This window comes from Melospiza georgiana, chromosome 7 (assembly GCF_028018845.1).
Source record: "Melospiza georgiana isolate bMelGeo1 chromosome 7, bMelGeo1.pri, whole genome shotgun sequence".
In the NCBI taxonomy this organism is placed as follows: Eukaryota; Metazoa; Chordata; class Aves; order Passeriformes; family Passerellidae; genus Melospiza; species Melospiza georgiana.
The window spans coordinates 29,615,125-29,635,830 of NC_080436.1; the positions used below are offsets into that span (position 1 = coordinate 29,615,125).

A 20,706-nucleotide genomic window follows, 5' to 3' on the forward strand; every position below is an offset into this window, starting at 1 on the left:
GGGTAATTGTTTAAACCAGACAGGACTGTTCACTTGGTAGCAAGTTGGAAGAGGCTTCTGTTCAGCTGTCAGTATCTGTTCCCATTATTAAGACAAGAGTATTTTCTTCCAGAAGGGGCTGCAATGAAATAAAATGCCAGTAAAATGTCCAGCATGTGGTGCAGAAAGATTTGAAAAGAGAAGGAATCAAACTACACCAAATCCCTGCCACTGTGAGCCAAGCAGGGCATCAGAGGAGGTTGGGAACCACTTTTACTGGGCCCAGGCTCTGAACTGGCCAAAGTAATTGGTACCCAAGAACATCTCCCTGCTCCATCCCAGCATGTGGCCCCTTTCTGGCTTGCTCTGCCTGGGACAGTAACAGGAACAAGTGACAAGTGATACAGCTATATACAGCCATAGGCACGTTCCCCCATGGCTCTCTTGCCTCAGTTTCCCTGGTCTGTAAAATGGATGTGACTGCAATCTCCTGGTGACAAGCACAAAGTAAAACAAAGCATTTTTTGGGGGCAGAGGAATTTGTGCTGCTGGACCAACAATTTGAATTCCTCCAGCAAAACAGCATCTTCCAGTAGATTTTCTGTTCACTTGAAAACCCCCATGATTTAGCAAATTGCGTATTCCAAAGGAGGAGTTTATTATCCACTCCTCTAGCAGCAAGTGACAGAGGCCATTACAATAAATGGCATTTTGGGAAGATGGCTCTCTAATTCACTTGGTATTTAACACTGACCATGGGGGCTCAGCTCTGTATGTGAGATACATTCTGCAAAGCCCTTTTGTGACCATCTCCCTGCACCAAGGACCTGTTAGAATAAGGGTGATTAGGAATAAATGTAAGAGCAGAGGTTTCTGCATCAAAATAGTTTGGGCCAGAGGCTGCATGGCCAAGGGGACGATGATGTGCACAGAGGACTCAGGCATTTAGAAGGGAAAAGCTGGCTTGCTGCAGCTCATCCAGAGATGCTGGGCCATTTCCAGTGCCAGAGCTTGGCTGTTGAGGGACATCTTCCATCCCTTGGAGCACTTGGTGACTGCACCCAGACCCTCTGCTCTTGTAGTTATAGGGTACCTGTCTTGTTATGGGCATGGCTCAAAACTAATATAGCAGAACTGTGCAGCTCAACAGACACCTGCAAGTGCCCTAGAAAATACTTAATGGATTGTTTCATCAATTAACTGTCCAAGAAAGGAATTGTGAGCCAACTCAGTGCATTCCAAATCACAGTTCTGTGAAAAAAAGTTAACACAGAGCACAGCTCTTCCTCCTGGCAGCCATCCAGTTATTAATTTCCATGTATCAGCTGTATCTCAATGGGCTTGGTCTTCCGCCCACTGTTTCTATTTATTTGTTTTCCATTCATCTCCACTAAAATTAAAACTCAAAGCCTTCCAGAGAGAATGGAAAACAAACATGCTGAACCAATACTGCTGCCCACATACAACCAACAGAAACCCCTGCACTTTTTCCTCCTTTGTAGTGAGGCAAGATCTAATTTTTAAGACTTTCACCTGAAAAATAGCACAGGTAGCTATGGCATTAGCACAGTCTCAAAATCTTGTTTCAGACACATCAGTAACTGAAAAGCCAAAGGTTGTGAACTTATTTTTAAAGTGATACAAATTACAAAATACCTTCATTTAAAATTACAGTATTTAAATCCTATTTGCAACAGCACAATCAATAGGATCCAACTCTTGATGTACAGGAAGGGATTCTTATTAAGTAAAATGCACTAAAATAAGGCTTTGGTCTTTTTCAGTCTTTTTCAAATGTTTTCCTTCCTTAAAAACATACACAAGTGAGTGCATAGTGCAGATATGAGTCTGGTTGAGTATGTAATTCTTCTGCTTGTTACCTAAAAGGATTTCCTTCCTCCAATAAAGAGAGTTTCCAGTTCTGTGTTTATAGCATCATCAGGAATTACATCATCCTCCATAAACTCATCTCCAAGCTTCTTCCACCATGGCCAACGAGTGTATTTTAGCATAGTGTTGTGGGCTTGTCTTGCCTTGGTAGCTACAGGGATTGATCGACTCATAAAGGCACCAATATCTTTTTCTGTGGTCTCTGCTAAACCTGGAGCATCTGCAAGAACAGGAAGAAGAGTTTTCTGTATTTTGTTTGTGGTTTTATAAGTATTAAAAAAAAATAATAATAAAAGGAACACTACCCTCCACTTCCCACTGTCCTAAGCCACTCCTTTCCTTGTGCTGGCATTGCAATTTTATGACTACATGATAAATCATAAATCTGACTGGAGTGGCAATCCAAATAAAGGCTAATCTGACAAAAGAAATACATAATGGGGTAGAAAGAAGAAAGGGGAAACATGGACTACTTCTTTCAGGTGCAGTGGTGGTATCCACCAAAATGACTTCTTGTGGAAGCATAATCTCAGAGGATCTCCTGGTCACTACTGTGGATCAGTGCTCCTGGTACAGGGTGATATCAGCTTGGTGTTTCCACTGCTCTGGTGCAGCAGCCTTGTGGTTTCCCTGCTTGGGAGACCCAGTGTAAGTGTGTTGCTGATTTGCCTGCTCAGGGAGTGATGAGCTGCAGTGACACAGCACGTGACAGACTAATGGTATTCAGTAACTTGCTGAATTCTGCCCAGCTTGGGTGCTCTCTGGTGGCTGCAGTTTGCTACTCTTGCTTTTCATGCAGCCACTTGTCTGGAATTAAGATAGCACAGTAGTGAATTCTGTTTCACTTAAAGGCAGGCCAAGAAAATGAAAACATGGAAATTGCAGCTCAAATATTTCCCTTTTCATCTGGAAGGGGTGAGAGTGTTTTAACCAGCAGCTTACTCACAACATGAGAAAACAAACCAAAGGAAAACAAATGTGGGTGAATAGGTTGGGTGAGACCCCCTTTTTAAGAAATTCTAATGCCTGTTAGAGGGCTATTGCTTTTCTTGTGAATGTATCAGACAGACTTCTAGCAGAAGAATAAGATGCTCCTTGAAAAACAGACGTTTATTCTTAACCTACAGCAGCTCTTGGATAATCTCTAACAAAGCCTGGATCTCAAGATAAGGCACATGGCAAAGAAAGATATTTCAGTTTTGAAATGAGGTTTTAGCACTGCTCACTCTAATTTTCCCTGTAAATTGGTTTAATCCAGATGGCAATCAAAGCCATGAGCAGAGCAGTCACATACTCATTAGCAGCTCCACATCGGTGTTGACCTGAGCCAGCAAAGCCTCTCTCCTCTGTGCTGCTCTCTGATCCAGCCTGTTCCTCAGCAGGAACTGTGCCAGCTTTGCCTGAGCCTGCACATGCAATTCTTTACTCCCTTCTTCTGACATTTGGGAAGCCTGGAGGAAAATAAGTTTGTTACCATTAGAAGCTGGTTATTTTAAAACTTCTGGGGGTAGAATAATGCCTAAACCAGGAATGCAAATGCTGTTCCTAATTGTTAACTTTGTAATTTTGCTTCCTCTGCAACTCTCTTCAAAATTATCCATCATCATGTATATAAATTTTCCAATTACCGTTTGCTTTAACACTTTTTATTAGATTAATGGTTAAAATCCCCAATATCCTAGTGCCTTGCTGCCAAACAAGCAGGGTTAATACATACATACCTCAAATGGATTATCTTGATCATAATTTATGAAGATGAATATATTTCATCCCTACAGTATTTTACGTTGCATCATTAATGCAAATTATGAAATGACTAAGAAACAGACCGGATGCAATTTGATGTAGTCATCCACCTTCTGCTGCAAAGCTAGTCTCTGCTCATCAGTCAGTCCCTTGGGTTCTTTCCAAGGAGAGAGAGGTCTCATCCTCCTTCGTTTCTCCAAGAATTTACAAGCCTTTGTAAGGAACATACGAGAATATAACAAACACAGAGAGGAAATTTGTCTTCCCGTTTTGTTTATAAACAATCAGTGAAAGTGTTTCAGTACTGCATCTGTTAAAGCCTAAATGCAGCCATGATGTTGAAAAGACAACATACAAGGTCAGCATGAACACTAAATAGTAACAACACTCATAATAAGTTAGTGACTCATCTGTAGTATGATGACATTCCAATCCTGGGTTTCAAAGTAGCAGCTTTTATATTTTTGTTGCAAGACTGTATTAGGCTTTGTAGCCTATACAAGCCTTAACCCTTTAAAGCAACTTGTGTCTCTAGACTATCACCCCCAAGTAATTTTTTAATAACTTATGGCTAAATTGACAGTAAGAAAATAAACAGTTTTATGAGGCTTCACAACAATCCACTCAGTCCTATCTACTGTTAGACCAAAGTATAAATACTTACTGCTCTTTGAATGATGACAGCTGCCTTATACTCCCTAAGAGATTGTTTCTGCTGATGAAAAATTCTTCTTGCTCTATACCCTCGCCAGAATCTCTGGATAGTTAATGCTGATTTCTCCTCCATTTCCTGCATGTATTTATTCACCTGACCTACAAAGGTAACAAAAATCCACAGTTAGAAGACTGCGGGTTATGTTCTCTTAACAATTTACATTGTTAATCCTCAAGCTAGAGAGCACCAAAAAAACTTGGGTGCTCTCAGTTAAAAGCCCCTCTTTCCCCAGGGTGTCCTGGCTGTGGGTCAGATCTTGCAGATCACAGCTGCAATGGAGCTTTGTAACACAAGAAAACTGTCTCTCCCTTTCTCCTGCACCATTTTGAAGGCACCAGATCTTGATCAGTAGTTACTGAGCCCTGGGGGAATTAGCACATTCTCTTTCAGATAATTGGGTCAGGAGAAGAGACAGTAAGACTACAGTGCAAATAGACATGCAAGATTAGTAAATAGATTTGGGGAAATTGTTCCTAAGGACACCCAGACACTTTAATCTTCTGCTATAGTTTAATATAAATCATACTGGCATGGACAACTTCCAGTAAGGCCAGCTGTCGTTCATGGAAGAGTCTCATGGCCCTCTGTCTCTGAAGTTGCATTTGCAGTTTTAGAGCTTCATCTTCCTTCTGTTGTGTTAAATGCTGCAGCTCCTGTTCCCGTTTAGCTCTGCAATACACAAATACATTAACAATTACCTAAAGTTGTCAATTTCTTTAAGGTATCTCTCCTTTTCTTTGTGTTAAATGGTCCAGCATTGAGAAAGAAAATCCACAAAACAATCTGCTATGCCAGCTGTTGGCTGCAGAATGACACCAAGCAATGAGAAGTCTTCTGCAAACTAACAAATTACCACACTATCTATAGCCACAAAAAACTCTGAACCACTCTACAAAATCAAAGTGTAACTCTTTACTTAGGATAAAGTTCTAAGGATTCTGAAGGACATTCCCCAGTCTGAAGGGAATTACGCTTCATGTGGGACATTCACAGCCAGAATGAACTGGAACAACAATTTTGATTCCATCATCTGCTGAAGAGGTAAAGCAACATTAGCCATCTGTTCCAGTACCCACCTTTTCCAGTCCATCCATCAGCATGCATGGCACCTGCTTCCCACAACACAAACAATTATTTTTGTACTGACTGCGAAAGGAGATCGGAATGTTGGCTGCCAAGCCTCACTTCTAAATTTTTAAGGGATTTTTTTCTCCAGGAAATACAGACAGACACATTTGGTCCATCAACTTTGTTAGAGAACACTAGGAAAGAATTTTCTTGCAAATTCTTCCTGATCTTTTCTAGATTTGATGGTAGGGTGTTGCCCTGCTGAGCACTGGAAAACCTGCAGCACAAGTTTCACAGATGAGACAGTTGAAAACTCTGCAACTGGCCCTGGAGTATTTAATCTAACAACAAGTACATCAATGAAATACACAGCAACATATCAATATAGAGACTAACATAAAATACCTAATATACTGATGTATTGATACTAATAATTACTGAGTCCACTTGGCCATGGTCTCAGTGAAGTATGAGGAGGTGTGAGCTAAAGCTCTCCCTCCCTTCACTGCCCCTTCTCATCCCAATGGACCCAACCTAGCAGCTTAAGTCTGAGAATGTACAACTTTACCCCACAACAAGGCAACAATGGGATTTCTCTGGTCCTACTGCAGCAAAATCACTTCCCCACTCAGGACCTGAGTCCCTCACTGGGCCCACAGCCCAGGGTTCTGCTCTCCTCTAGCCCTTTTCTGGGGACAATGAAAGAGGTGCTTTAAGCACTAGGAAAGAAAACCAACCAATGGACAAAGCAGAAGTATAAGGGATGCCAGAGGAGGAAAATGTCCACAGACTAGACCTAATGTCCAGGTAATTCTGCTATTGCTGCATGGCACATACCTTTAGACTCACAGCACTAATGAGCTATTTTTGTTTCCCATCACTAGTATAAATTGAGCTATAATTTTTCCACCAACCATATCTTCTCTTTAGTCTCTAAAACTGGGAGAGATTGGGATGGAAACTGTTGTGTGAAAGAGATGCTCTGGATTTAAAGATCTGATCTCAACAGATAAAAAAGCCTCCACCACAATGTGACAGACAATAATCCTTTTACAACTGTAATGCAGACTTGAGATGTGCCCACACACCGACCTACAGAGACAGATCATGATACATGTGATTATATCAGAATGGTTTCAAGGAAACTAAAGGTTTTCAGCCCACACATTTCTACAAATGTAATTTTTTACATTTTTAATTTAGGTAATTAATATTTTAATCCAAATATTATATTTCTAAGACAAATGAAGTCACAGGATCAAACAAGACTTTTGTTCACATTTTCTTGATAAAACTTTTAATATTTTGCCCATCAATTTTTATCAGCTTCACTAGGCTGAAAACTACAAAAATGTTTCATGAACTTCTCAGATGCACATCTGTGAAACCAAAAGTGTCTGTCAGGTATTTAAATGATTCTTTAGTACTGATTCTTTCCTATGTAGTCTGCAAAACACATTTGTCCTCTGTTTCTCCTAATGATAAGATATATTTGCTTGCACAAGACCACACTGTGACAGGGAACTGCCTCTGAACTAAAGTAAAACATACACAGAGTAAGATCCAAGCTTCCTTCTGCAGTTCATTGCACAGAGCAGCCTCCCTCTGGTCATCTCTTTAGAAATGTAAAATGGTTTCATTTTTGATGCATTATTAATAAAATTATTGCTATTTAAAATGTCCTACAATTAGCTATGTAATAGTGAACTAGCTTCAAGGAAAGACCACAGGCTTTAACATTCACTGAGGAGATATTTCTGAAACCACAGTTTCAAAAGTTTATAACTTGCAGAGTTTTCTGCAGCTGCAGGTGAGCAAAGTTTGGAGTTTCAATCTCGGCACTATTTAACCACACTTGTTCTAAAATAAATCTGTGAACATAACCAGGACCCGACTGCTAAAAATTAAAAAGTACTCTTAAAAGCTCTTCTACAGTCATGTTTACAGTATTTCAAACACTATTTTTCAGTGTAATGTTTTGAGGTAGACAGAAGAAAACCAACACTGGCACTGTACAGTTCTGTATTTGCTCAGTACACTGGGACTGAGTGAGCCATGAACACACACAGCTGTAAGGACATTAATAAGTTTCCATTCCTGTCAGTATTAAACAAACACTTTCAAAAGTCCATTTAAATGACTTGAGAGCTACCTAAAAGGCACACACTAATGCTTACAATATTGAAAATATGACACAAGGGAGTCAAGCAGCTTGGTGATGGCTGATAGTCTCACCATCCTTTCCCTGCTGCTTTTCCATGTTACACCTTAGCCCATCATCCAAAATTTCTGGGCTGTAAGTTTAGCTTGCAGGCTTGCAAGGTGCCTTATGAGGGAAGGAATATGGGCTTCAAGTGCATGGTAGAGTAAAAGGGAGTGACAAGGATGTCTGACTCCATCACAAAAGTGCAGGGACCAGTGGCCCTCAACAGACACACTGCTTGCCCCTGGAAATCTTTCAGAATTTAAAAACTACACCTTAGATAGTCCAATATCCTCTTAAGGCCAGTCTAGACAATAAAGCATAGTTGTTTGCTTTGTATTGCTTTGGTTACATGCAATGTGATTTGACAGTGATTTATAAGATCTACTTTTGACACAGTAATGATCAATGTGCAAAAAAAGTTTGAAAAAACTTGCTGTGGAGTCTACAGTTGATTTTAATCCCTTAACCCATGTTAAATTCAAACTAAATTTCTCAAAACAGTTAGCCTAACACATGCTAACATTACTGCTGCAGTGTTATTCAAGTGAGACAAGCATTATTTACATAGCTTCCTTCTTCTCTGCTGCTCCAAGGCAGAGGATACTGTTTCTAGGTCACTGAAGTAACTCTGCTTCTGAGAGCCAAAGATTTAAAAATTAATGAAGAACAAGGTCTTGCAAGCACTACACTGGCACTATGGGCCTTGGTTTCTGCAGCACTCTGGCATATGCAAGCTCCATGGTAGCTCCAATGTGATTTACAGAACAATTGTGTGTCAAGTTAACTGTTAACCAGTTATCTGTCCTACCACCAGTACATCATCTTCCAGTGCTGTTTGGTGCAATGGAGGCATAGAGACTGTCCAAACAGACACAATTAGGGCCATGGAATGTAGGATGTAGAAGGACAGGCAAGGTGTGTTTAGCCTACAGGAAGGCAAATCTGTCTCTCATTACCTAAAGAAGTGTTAGAGAGCAGACACAGCCAGACTCATGGGGGTGCTCACAAAAAGGAAAAGAGGCAGTGATAAAGAGTGCAACAAGGAAATTCCCACTGCCTGTAATGGAAGAATTCTTCACAAGGCAAATCATTCAGCACAAGGAAAGGGATCAAGTGAGATGGTTGGATCTCCATCCTTGGAGACCTCTAAAACTGGATGTGGCCCTGAGCATCCAGATCCCATTTTGAGGCAGACCTACTTCAAACAGGACACTGAATTAGATGATCTGAATTCTTCCTCTTCCTTTGTTACTTGAGAAAACCCAGCCCAACTCAAACCTTTGTACTAGATCCTGTTCTTTACTGCTTTTCACAAAGTCATACTATTTACCTGAAGCTTCTCTGTAAAGTGACCACTGCTTGGGGCAGCTTTTTCAGCCTTTTCCTTGTCTGAAATCCCCGCCACACTGCCTGGATTACACAGGCTGCTTCATGCTGCTTCTGAAATTAATAAAACAGTTGGTAGAATATTGTCCATGCATATAAAACCACTTTATTACTGCTTGCATAATTGAACAATCTCAACATTTGGGCAAACTCCATCAGTTTTCAAATGCATCAAATTGGAGAATTTAAGGTCTTATGAGACAGTTATTACCATGAACTCCATACTTGCCCCAAAAGCAGATAATCTGACCACCTGTATTGATGCTCTCTGTGATAAACAAATGAATCTACAGCACAAATGTATATATATGTAAAATCAATATGAAAAATTCGTATTTAAAACACCTGAAGCACTTGATATTTCAAATAGTGATTCAATCAAAATACCTGCACTAGAGAGGACAGAAAGACAACTTTGGAGAAAGAGCAGTAGGAAAAAAGTTAAATTTGCAGTATGATCAGAAGTCACTGAAATGCAAACATGAAAAAATCTATTCTATTCTTAAATGGATTTTAGAAAAAACCACAAACAAACTGAATCACAAAACACCCTGCTCTGTTGAAGATGAAAGCAGGTCTCTGCAAACATAACATTTTCATTGATGTATTGTCTCTGAGAAACCTGCATGTAAATTTTTTTTAAGATGCTCCTGAAACACACATTGTCTCTTTCATTGGGAACACAGTCCAGGTGGTGTTCTTACTGCACATTTTCTGTACATGACTTAGTTCTATGTAAATGCTGTCTAGAATTCAGAGATATAAATTTGTAACACTGATGTGAGAAAGGCAGATGCAGTTATTTTAATGTGATAGTTAGCAAAAAAATTAATTATTTTCCCCCTATGATTATATTGAAATCTATGGTGAATCTGCACAGAAAGCCAATCTCTTGAGTCACAGTCCCATATTTTAATGACTGAGCAATTTCTTGATGTTTTAAAAAACTGCAATAAAATAATTTCAAAAAGGCAATTAAAAAATGATTAACATAGTGAAATAATAACACAGGTTTGAAAAGTTTCTACAAAGTGATATAGTAAATCTCTTCTAAACATACACAAATCACATGTAAATAGGATTTCACATCTAAATAGGATTTTACATCTGAAAGTCACATTAAACTTAATCACCTGCATTTCTCCTTTTCCACTGGATTGTTCCAGATACAGCAGGTCCAAGAGTTGATTGACCTCCCTGTCAAATCCTTTGCCAGTCCACTGTTTACTTAAAAGCCCTTTCAATCCTAAGAGAAAGAGAAGATGCTAATTCAGTAACATGAATTTACCCTTTCAGTCTCTCAAAGTAACAAACTGTGAATCAACAAATTAAATCTGATTCTATGTGCAAAGAAGTGTGAGAGTTGAAGACCATCAGCCATTTTGAGTGTCAATGCATAATCTTATCAAAGAATGCCTGGTGCTCCAACTATTACAAAGAAGTATTATCCAGTGATTTTCTATGTCCGAGTCAGTATTGTGTTTATATCACTGACAGTCAAATTAGCAATGTACTTTCAGTGTCTTATCAGTAAGTCATTGTAAGATGCTAAAAAGAATTCAAAGCACTACACAAGTGCTGGGTGTTGCTAACACTCTTTTCTTATTTCTCATAGTAAAATGTATTTATTTACAGCTGGAATTGTTTGATGTCTGCACAGCATCATTTACCTGTGAGTGCCTGTGCATCCAATCCATGAGACAAGAGAGCTTTCTGAGTTTGCAGTAGCTAAAAAGCAGCCTTGTGCTCCCCCCACAACACACACACACTCCCTATGCAAGTAGACATGTGCTAAAATGTTTGTATTAGACCAATCCCAGAGCCTAAGGGCTCTGCAGGGAGTTGGAGGGAAGAGGAAGGAGGTCAGGAAGTATGTGCATGTTTGCCTCCTGAAGAACTGCAGATTCAAGTAACTTTTCCATCTTCAAATTATTGTCCATAAACCTATTCATACACTGGGAACTCCAACACAACACTCACATGTACTTACAGATCTGGAGCACACAGAAATGGCACCTCTGTGGCACCATGTGCACCACTGTAGAAAAAACATGACAGGTAAACACTTCAGGAGAGACTGGCAGGACTCCAGAGCCAGGCTACACAAGAGAGCTCCCTCACACAAGTGCTGTGGGTCTCACACAACAACTTGCCAGTCTCTGTGCAGACTACACAGCCATATGCTCCTTCTGGCTACTGGCAGGGAGCACCTCCAGAGTGCCTCACAGATGTGTCAGCCCATGCAGGACAAAAGGCCAGGCCCTCCAGGGAACCTGACACAGGGGCTGTGCTGGTCCTGGAGGTGCCCTCAGCTCCAGCAGGCTGCCTTCACTGGCAAAGCTCACACCAAAGCACCTCACTCTGCCACTGTGAAGCCAAGGGACTTCAGTGAGATGGCCAGATGGTGGAAATGCTGTAGTGCTTTCTCTGTTGCTTTTATTCCTCAAAGTCTGTAAAGCACTCCAAAATCCAAATTAAAACTAACAGAAGGATTCTAACTAAAAAAAAAAAAAAATAGAGAAAAAACACAATTTTTTTTCTTTTCTTAGTGGAAAGAGGAAACATGTACAGTTCTAAATTACTGTGGCATACTGTGATTCTAGAGCAAAATAAAGCATCCTTTGATGGAGATCTACACAACTTCAAACAAGCCAGCATTCTACAGCTGGGATGATCAGACCATCAAGGCAGCTTCCCAAGAACCCACAATGTGATAGCAGCCTTAGGCACACTATACTTAATTCCACAATACAAGGAATCCCTCCTCTCAGTTCTGTAGGCAAAAGGGTGGCAAAATTGTTCATCTAGTCCAGAAATTTATCTGGTTATTACTGTATAATAAGTAGTCAGCACAAGTGCAAAAAATAGGAATTGAACATTTCTTCTTCTTCCTGTCTTTGTCCTCTAAGGACTAAGGCTGCTCACAAGTAGTTTTGACCCACAATAACATGCAGAACAAAAAAGACATGGCAGATATTATGCCTGTTCCTTAGTCTCCATGGGCATGATAGAGTGCAAAGGGGTTTCCTGGAGCTTCCTGCTATGCTAGAGACAGAAACATTAAATGGGACACCTCATTAAGAAATGAATAACATAGAACAAATTATACACATACTCAGCCTTATCATATGAAGGCATCGAGACAAAATGATAAATTAATCTCATGAATTCTTGGAAAGAGCTCATTCCAATTACTTGGATATCAAAAGACAGCCAGCTCCTGGATAGCTAAACAGCCCCCATCAGATGAGGAGACCTGCAACAGCCAGGGTCAGCAGGTCACTTAAGTAAAACTTTCATGCTGTGGATTAGTGAGCCTTAGCCTGTGGCAGATGTGACACAGGGCTCTCTGACTGTGGCAGTGCAGGCACCCTGCCAGTGCATCCCTCAATAACCAACCTGCACAGGGAAACAGAAAGAAGCAAAAGCCCATCAGGTTGGAAATCACAATCAACAACTTTAAAAGACAAGTTGCCACATGCAGAGTGTTCAGTACACAGAAGAAAATAAATCTAGGGAACAGAAAGAGGTGCAGTGCCTTAAACTGCAATTAAATTGAATAAAAGGGAAAAAAACCCACAAAGCAACGTGGCATTGCAGTTTCCACCTGTACTGGTGAGTTATTGAACCACAATGGGAAATTTCTGTCTTTTTATTTTCACAGGGAATGCAAGAGGAGGCTCAGTGATTGGTCCCATGCATGTTTACAAACCTTTGTAGCGAGCTGTGAGTAACTGCACAAGCTCCTTGCAAGATTTTGCCACTAATAACAGCAGTTTTGTGGCAGCACTTCCTACAGCAGGATTGGTGGTAGAGGACAGCTTATAAACAAGTTCATCCAAGACAGAGTGAAGGGTCTCTTCTTCAACTTGAAGCAAGACAGAACTTAAAAAAGAATAAAAAAAAAAAAAAAAAAAAAAAGGGAAATGGGACAGAAGTGACAGAAGTGTTAATTGAAAAACATGAGCTTTTTAACAGTGACTTATTTAGCTATGTCAGCTATATACAGCAAGCCAAGATGCCCAGCTAGCTGGACCAGGAATATGATCCAGACAGTACTACTGTTTCGATCAACCAATTAGCACTCTCTCAATTTAAGAAGAATAAAATCCCAGCTTTTTAATGTTTTTAATTTCTACTACAAAGACTAGGGGGGAAAAAACCCCCAAACAGTAAAACACAACAATGCTTGCAAATGAAAAGATTTTATTTTACCAAGCAGTAATTAGCTACCTTTTTTATTTATTATTAAGAAAAATAATGATACAAAAACAACCAACCTATTGACCCTCAAAATATTGTGTAACACAGACATCATTACAATTGTTGTTTCAACATCATCTGTTATTAACAACTGCAGGAAGCGATCATTTTGTAGTACTGCAAAGAAAACCAAAAACAAGCAAATAAGAAATCATGAAATAAGAACCAGACTTGAAAATACCATAAACCAAATAAACTTCATCAAAAGTCATAGCAAGTAAACCCAGACACTGTTTCTGGAACAAACTCCCTCATTTATAATTCTTACACTGAAATTTACTGAGATAACTAAACTACTTCAACCTCCAAAACACATGGTGAATCCTGTTTTTTCTGCCTTTGGACATCCCTCAGGCATTGATGCTGCAAGGGAATGAAAGCTTTAAATCCCTTTATGCTACAATAGTACCCTTTTCTTACAACAACAGTGAAATTAACACTGGGGAAACAAAATCTGGAAAAATTAAGGACCTCAAACTTGACAGTTTGTTACCCCAGATTATTTAATGCAAGTACACTGATATCATCAAAGCACCATCTTTTTTATCCCAGTGTATCACTGGCTATGTATTCAGTAATTTTTATGACCATTTGTGTTTTTAGTTATATAACTTATGATCCTTTTGGTTTTTGTCCAATACTAGAAACAAAACCAAATTCTGCTTTTCAGAATCAGTGTGATTAACATCAGTTTAAATGAAAGCTTATTTTGGTCAGAAATATATAGTGAAGTTTGTTAGATATTTGTAAAATTTCTTGTCATGTAAAAAACTTCAGAAATCTGTCTGCAAATCTATCTACTTAGGTTAGCAATGTACTCTGATCAAATTTCTGCATATTTTAATCACATACAGGAAAAGATCAATTGTCTCTTATTGGGAAAGAAAAACCCCAACAACCTGATTTTTAAAAGGTATAGACTTACAAAGAGAAATTACAGGATGACACTTTTAAATGTTTATCTCTGAAAGACTAGAAGGGGAACTCTCAAGTATTTCCCTTTAGTGGATATTTACCATTTCAGATATTGCTGTTGAGCTGACTACTTAAAAAGACTGATTTAACACCTACTCAGGTTTAGAAGACTAGGTGGAGATTAGCTTAAGAGTGAATTTTGAAACTTGTAGTTGCCATAAAAAAATGTTGAGGCGTTCTGTGGGTTGGCATTTCCCTTACCACATGCTGCTAGTTGGATATGCCCGCCGAACAGCCAGCAGATGGCATCAGTTACTGTTTGGAACCAGTGTAAAAAGTCTTGTTTTTCTTTATCCTAAAAAAGAGAGAAGTAGGTAAAAACATGTGTATTTATCTTCATTAAGGGCTTCGTCTTGATGTCATGGGAAGGTTTGAATGCCTCAGGAATTTGGTGACCAAACTTCCACCAAATATCCAAATGAAGTTGGTGAAACTGGAGGAACTAGTTAAAAAAAAAACTACTCTAACTTGTGAAACATTTGAGGTCAGAGATCAATGAAGAAGATCTGAAGATGCTAAAAAATTAAATGCATGCATTTGGGAAAAACAATCACAACAATGAGAGAGAAATCTTGTTTACGCCTTAAAAATACTTGATGGCAGTGGAAGGATAAGACAAATGATAGCTCAGCAAATATGCATCAAAAATTTAATGCACTAAGTGGGAAATATATTACTTTAAAGAAGAGGGGGAAAATAAAAAAAGGTATGAAGTGGCCAAGGACACAGTCAAAATGAAAAAGACTCCTGATAACTGGTATGGTGAAGCTTCAGAAGCACCTCCTAGCTGGAGGTGTGGGAGCAAACACCAAACCACTATAAAACTGAAATTTGATCTGTTTGCCAAACAGACTACATCATGTGCTTGCCTGTGATAGCACTGGACTGGAAAAAAACATAGAATCAAACATGGAATGGTAGGAAAGGACCTAAAGTCCATCCTGTTCCAGCCCCACTGCCATGGGCTGGGACACTTAACAGTGGACCAGATTTCTCAGAGCTTCATTGAGCCTGGCCTCGAATGCTTCCACAGATGGAGCACCCACAGCTTCTCTAGGCAGCCTGTCCCAGCATTTTACCACCCTGACAGCACAGAATTTCTTCCCAATACCTAATTTAAACCTCCCTCTTTCAGTGTCAAGCCATCACCCCTTATCCTGTCACTACATGCCGTTGTAAAAAGTCCCTCCATCTGTCTTGCAGCCCCTTTAGGTACTGGGAGGTGACATAAGTTCTCCTCAGAGACTTCTTCACGCTGAACAACCCCATCTCTCAGCCTTTCTCCACTGCAGAGGTGCTCCAGTGCTCCCCTCTGACCAGCAGGAATTCAGGTTTTAACATGTGAATGCACATACAGAGGCACATTCCAGTCTGTATTCCAAGTGTGAGCCACAGACTACTGGAAATCTGGAATCTTGGTGTGTGGAACAGCAAAAGGGTTTTTGACAGGACTTCACTGCTGACAAATGTTGCTACAAAGCACATGGTCAGACACCCCACATTAATTCAGCCCCCACAAATGAAACCCTGGGAAGCCCAGTCCTAGATCCCAGCTGGAGCCCCAGCCCTCAGTCAAGGTTTAACTTTGTATTTGGTCCAGACTGACAAGGAGAAATACAAAATAACAATAATATGTTAAACTGTAATATTGTCTGTTCTGTGTTTTGGCAACACGTCAGTTTCTGAAAGCCATTTCACTACTTCCCTTGACTTCAAAAACTTGTACAAAAAGCAAAAAAGAGTAGAATAAATTTTAAATCTCTACTGGTAGAGTGGGATTTCCAAAATTCCACTGAGCAAGCATCAAGTCTGGGTGCCCAGTCACCTCTGAGACCATGAAGTTTAAAAGCCAAAGTACTAATTACAATGTAGACTGCATTTGCATTCAAAAGAAATCTTTGCCCACAAGCATGACTCAAGTAGCATGTAGGCTTAGACATAATAAGAAAGTATGGGGGAAATTACATATTGTGGATAAGAGTCTCCTGGGATGTCATTTAGGAAGCTTCCTTGTCAAGCACAAAATGCACTTCTCAAGTACTGCACTAACAGAAACTATGTCATTGCACTGATGCTTTCTGGGAATTGATTGTCTGTGGTGTCTAACACAATACTTTGCAGGAAAACTTTGGCTAAGTGCAAGAAGCCAGTGAGCCAAGAAATGAGATAGTATGGAGAAATGGGGATATTAAAAGAAACTGTCAGAATCCATGAAGATGGTAATTTAAATTACTCATGGGTGTTTGTTTGTTGGGGGTAGTTTTCCTTCTGATTCTAGAACTCAGAATACTCCAGAGGCATAAGGGAACCTCGCTGAGCAAAACCCTTCTTCATTGCAAAAAAGGAGGAAAATGTGAGAAAGTGTTTAAATCTATAAATTCATGAAGTCTGCCTTTGGCATTCTCCATTTGCAAGTTCAGAAACAGTGAGCATTCTTGGAATTTTTTTGCCAATTATGCAGCAGAAACTGAATGACAAAACAAACTTCAACAAATCTGATTTAAAATCTTAGGACTCCCTAAACCATTTTTAGTAAAGCTGAATAAAATGAGTGAGAACTAAGTCCTTATGAAGGCTGAACTAATGATATGCAAAGTTAAGACACTACCATGACTGCTGTCTTTTGTAGGGCTTTGTATAGTGGTTTTGCACAAGTCATGGAGAAAATGCTGCACAATTACAGATTTCAGCTTCAGAGCTCAGAGGCATAAAAAAACTACCGCAATTTCTAGAAAACAAATTTTCCTAATACCATATCCCTAGAATAATATCCTACTTATCCAATATGCAGAAAGTTTTCAGGCATTCTCTGCTTTTTTAACCATGAAATGTAAATACCTTGATTGCTCGGATAAATCGTGCTTGCAAGCGTTTTCCCAAAACCAGCAGGCTGTCTATAACCGAAGGAAGAAACTTCCTGTAAAATTCCTCAGGATCTTCTTTCACCTCTAGGCCTACACAACAATGACTGAAATGGAGTAAAACAAAACAAAACAAAAAAGAAAGAAAAAAGGGAAAAAAAAGTCAACCTGAATAGTCAAAGGCCTGTTTGAACAACTTTGAATGAATGTCACGTCATCAGAGAAATGCTTCAGTGGCATGGGACAATTCCCCCTGAACAACAGCTCACTGCTGTGACTGGCTCCAAGGTGGCTGCCTCCAAGGAAGAGCAGCCACTGGCAGGTTGGAGACCATATTGCTACTTATTGTGGCATTTCTCAGTCAAAAACAAACATATCCAACACACTTTCTCCTTTGGCTTCATAGAATCTGTTCGGGCTTGTTCTATATTCTAGGGAAGGGCTCTGATGGTCATAAGAAGGGGAAAAAAAAGGCAAAATAGAAAGGTAGAAAAAAAACCTGATAAAGGAAGACCAATAATGAAGGGGGTGCACATTTGTCAGTAAAAATATGTATAAAAAATATACCACAAAACCTTCAGTGAGCCTGTCTACAACTTTTCTCAAACTGAGGAAGGCATGTGGGCCAGAAATCAGTTCCTCAGATCTCAGCTGTCTTATTTTACTCACCACGTCAGAACACGTCAGTTGTTTCTGGAAGACTTTTTACAAGAAACTGCATGTTTTACAACTGATAAGTTGTTTCAATTCTGCACTCAGCACTGATACCAGTGCAACAAAAGAGTCTTCCTGACTTTTTATGAATTTTTCTTTCTGATATCTTATCTAGGCTATATTAACATTGTGGGAATGCACACACATAAAGCTGTCTACCAAAGCCCTTGGAAAACAAATTCTAGGCATGAGGCTAAGAATCATCTAGCTACAAAAGAACATTTTTAGAGCTAAAATAAATTTTAGTATTCTCTGCAACTGAAACAGCTTTTAGGGGATGATTTAAGTATCACACTACTCTGGTGATAACTCTTGCATCCCTTCCTGAAATTCCTTGCATTAAAAATTCATACTGCAGATATGCTATAAATAAGAGATGGTCACATAATTACTTCATGCCTTAGAATTTTACTCCTTAGTTAAGCCAAAACTAAACTGGAGGAAAATTTAAAATGGATTATTTTTCCTGACATAAAAAATTGAGATTGGATCACTGGGGGTTTGAGTTTAAAGTTTTCTTATTTACAATGCCATTCTCACAATATTCCTACATCAGGTTATCTAGTCTGTATGAACTGTATCATCTATTATATTTAAAAATGTAAGTAGATACTTCAAATTGGTATATTAAATAAATATTTAAATACAGTCAGGCCAAGCATTGAGTCAATCAGGTTGAAGATCTTTGCAAGATGAAATCTAAGCAAACAAAATAACAATTTTTAAATAGCTACAATTCAAAATGATATAATCACTGGGTAAAAACTACTGCACTAGTGAGTACTGTCCACAAAAAAAGGTAAAGCCAAGACAAACCCTGTTCTCACCATACAGTTCCCCCAGCTCAATGAAACACAATGCAAATGAATAAAACAGGACCAATTAGGCTATGCCTGACCCCTCTGCTCTTGACTGCTTCCCTGCACTTTAACCCTGGCCTTTCCTGAACAACAAGCCTTGTTCTGGATGGGGGCCAATGTATTACAGCTTGAAAAGAGAAAGAGCAAGATGAAAGGACAGAAAGAAAACTGGAAGCCCTCTTCTTAGCCTTTTTTTTTTTTTTTTTTTTTTATTACCTCAGTATCTCTGCTAGCTGGGCAGCAGTAGCCCAGGCTCCATGCAGCTGAGAGTGGTCTTGCTTAAGGACCAGCAGGCAGTACTGAGTAAGACCATAGTCATATATATCTTGCTTAATTTTGTTTGATTCTTCACATCCTAAGGAAGGACTGCTTAAAATTCCTGTGGGAATAAAGTGGGAGAGAGACAAAGAAACACATAAGATTCTGATGTGCAGGGTTTTTTTTCCTTTTTCTAAAATATATGCTCTAAGAAGAGTATATGTACACAGAGCCAGGATCCAGGATTAAAGTAATTGTAAAAGTGCTAACAATACCATTAAATATTTTGTCAGCAATTTCTGCTGCTACAGCTACAACTCATTTTTAAAATTATATGACAATTGAGGAGGGATAGCTAAACTTAGGTTTCCATTTTCTCTCTACATATTTAGTAGCAAAACATACATTACCTGGGATATGAACCATTTGTATGAATTTCCTAGGCTAGAAAAAACCACAACCACTGGGAAACATATAGCTTCCTTATAATTACATCTCAATTTAGAACAGGACCTGACTTGTTTCAACCATTCCTATGAGCAGTGGCTGTATAGCAGAAGGAAATACAGGGAAGTCACACAGGAGTTCATGATCTTGTTTCTGTGTTAAGATTTAAAAACTGAATATGGACAACCACCCTGGCTCTCTGCCCAAAGAGCACTGGGAGAAATTATTTGACCAAGTGTAAGATCCTTGCCTGTACCAGCAGGGAAAGGGCCCACATTATCAGCGTGACAGCTGAAAAGCAGAAAAAAAATTCTGTCCATTTGCTCCTCAGCTCCTCCTCCTTATTTTTGCCAAGTCAGACGCCTCTCTCAGGAAAAGCTGCCGTATCAACCTTCCTTACAGAGTTTCAGAAAAACTTTCTGTATTTAAGGAGGTAGACAGAAGAATGACTGGCTATAGTTCACCAGCTCATAATTTTATTTTAGGAACGGCACTAATTACCCTTTAACTTCAGCAGCAGCAGGGGGATGTCCTGTTCTCTGCTCTCAGTGATCTGAGCAGCCAAGGCCAGGACCTGGGGGTCCGTGCCTGCCATAGGGAACAGCCAGGAGAGCACACCACCATCGATTCCAGCCTCCTTCCTTTTTATGTTAAGGCGCGGGGTCCTCACGCCACTACTTCATCCCAGCCCCTGCAGCACAGCTGGAAGCCTCGGGCTGCAGGACTCCCCCTGAGAAAGGAAACAAACATGGAGGAAGCCCCACTCGCGCTCCCTCCCGAGGCCGCGGGCCGCCGGACCGGCTCTGCCGGCAGGGCGCACCTCCGGCCGGGCAGCCTGAGCGCGGCCCCACGGGGCGGGCAGCAGGAGCGGCCTCACCTCACCCAGGGCCGGGGAAAGGGCAGAGGGAGCGGTGCCCTCTCCCAGCGGCGCCGCTGTCCCCGGGAGCGGCGGCGCCGGTGCCACGCAGCCCCCAGACCGCGGGGCCCCTCGGGGCGCTCTGAGGGGACCCGCACGCACCCCCGGCCCCGCTCACCGCCGCGCGGGGGCTCCCCCACTGCGGGGGAGGGAGCGAGGGGGGATTGGAACGCCGAGCCCGCCGTCTCCAACGCGACGGCTCCCCCACGCCCCCCTCCCCTCGCAGCTGTGTGGTCGAGGCCTCTCTCCGCCAACCAGCGCTCTCCCCTGCGGGAGGAGGGTACATTTGCATATCCGCGTGCGGGCTGGCGCCTCCGCCACCCCATTGGCGGAAATCTACATGGGGACGGGCCCGCTGACCAATCCGGCTCGGGGAAGGCGGGGCTCTGCCCCTCCCGGCCTATCGGAGCCGCGTGGGCGGG

General features: G+C 40.7%; 1 protein-coding gene across 2 annotated transcripts; it reads right to left on the bottom strand.

The window, feature by feature from the left end:
* Positions 1 to 1,546: 1,546 nt before the first annotated feature.
* On the bottom strand, positions 1,547 to 20,476 carry IQCB1 (IQ motif containing B1). Of its 2 annotated transcripts, none has more exons than XM_058028013.1 (14): positions 20,403 to 20,476; positions 19,870 to 20,098; positions 18,880 to 19,042; positions 17,067 to 17,196; positions 14,430 to 14,523; positions 13,271 to 13,370; positions 12,703 to 12,875; positions 10,124 to 10,236; positions 8,935 to 9,044; positions 4,857 to 4,999; positions 4,280 to 4,428; positions 3,699 to 3,827; positions 3,164 to 3,320; positions 1,547 to 2,089 (listed from the first exon to the last, which is right to left on the bottom strand). In XM_058028013.1, the coding sequence occupies exons 2-14, from the start codon at positions 19,961 to 19,963 to the stop codon at positions 1,860 to 1,862; spliced, it is 1,785 nt and encodes a 594-aa protein (XP_057883996.1). In that variant the 5' UTR covers positions 19,964 to 20,098; positions 20,403 to 20,476; the 3' UTR covers positions 1,547 to 1,859. The 2 variants fall into 2 exon arrangements, with proteins under 2 accessions (XP_057883996.1, XP_057883995.1); XM_058028012.1 differs by lacking the exon at positions 20,403 to 20,476 and adding an exon at positions 20,246 to 20,367.
* Between the last annotated feature and the right edge of the window lie 230 nt (positions 20,477 to 20,706).

Bases quoted from the DNA above. Each gene is read 5' to 3' on its own strand.
- IQCB1 (XM_058028013.1), bottom strand. From the start codon at position 19,963: ATGGCAGGCACGGACCCCCAGGTCCTGGCCTTGGCTGCTCAGATCACT. The intron at 12,876-13,270 runs GTTGGTTGTTTT...TTCTTTTTTAAG, and splicing joins AATATTTTGAGGGTCAATAG to TTCTGTCTTGCTTCAAGTTG. The intron at 2,090-3,163 runs GTATGTGACTGC...CTGTTCTTGCAG, and splicing joins CGATGTGGAGCTGCTAATGA to ATGCTCCAGGTTTAGCAGAG.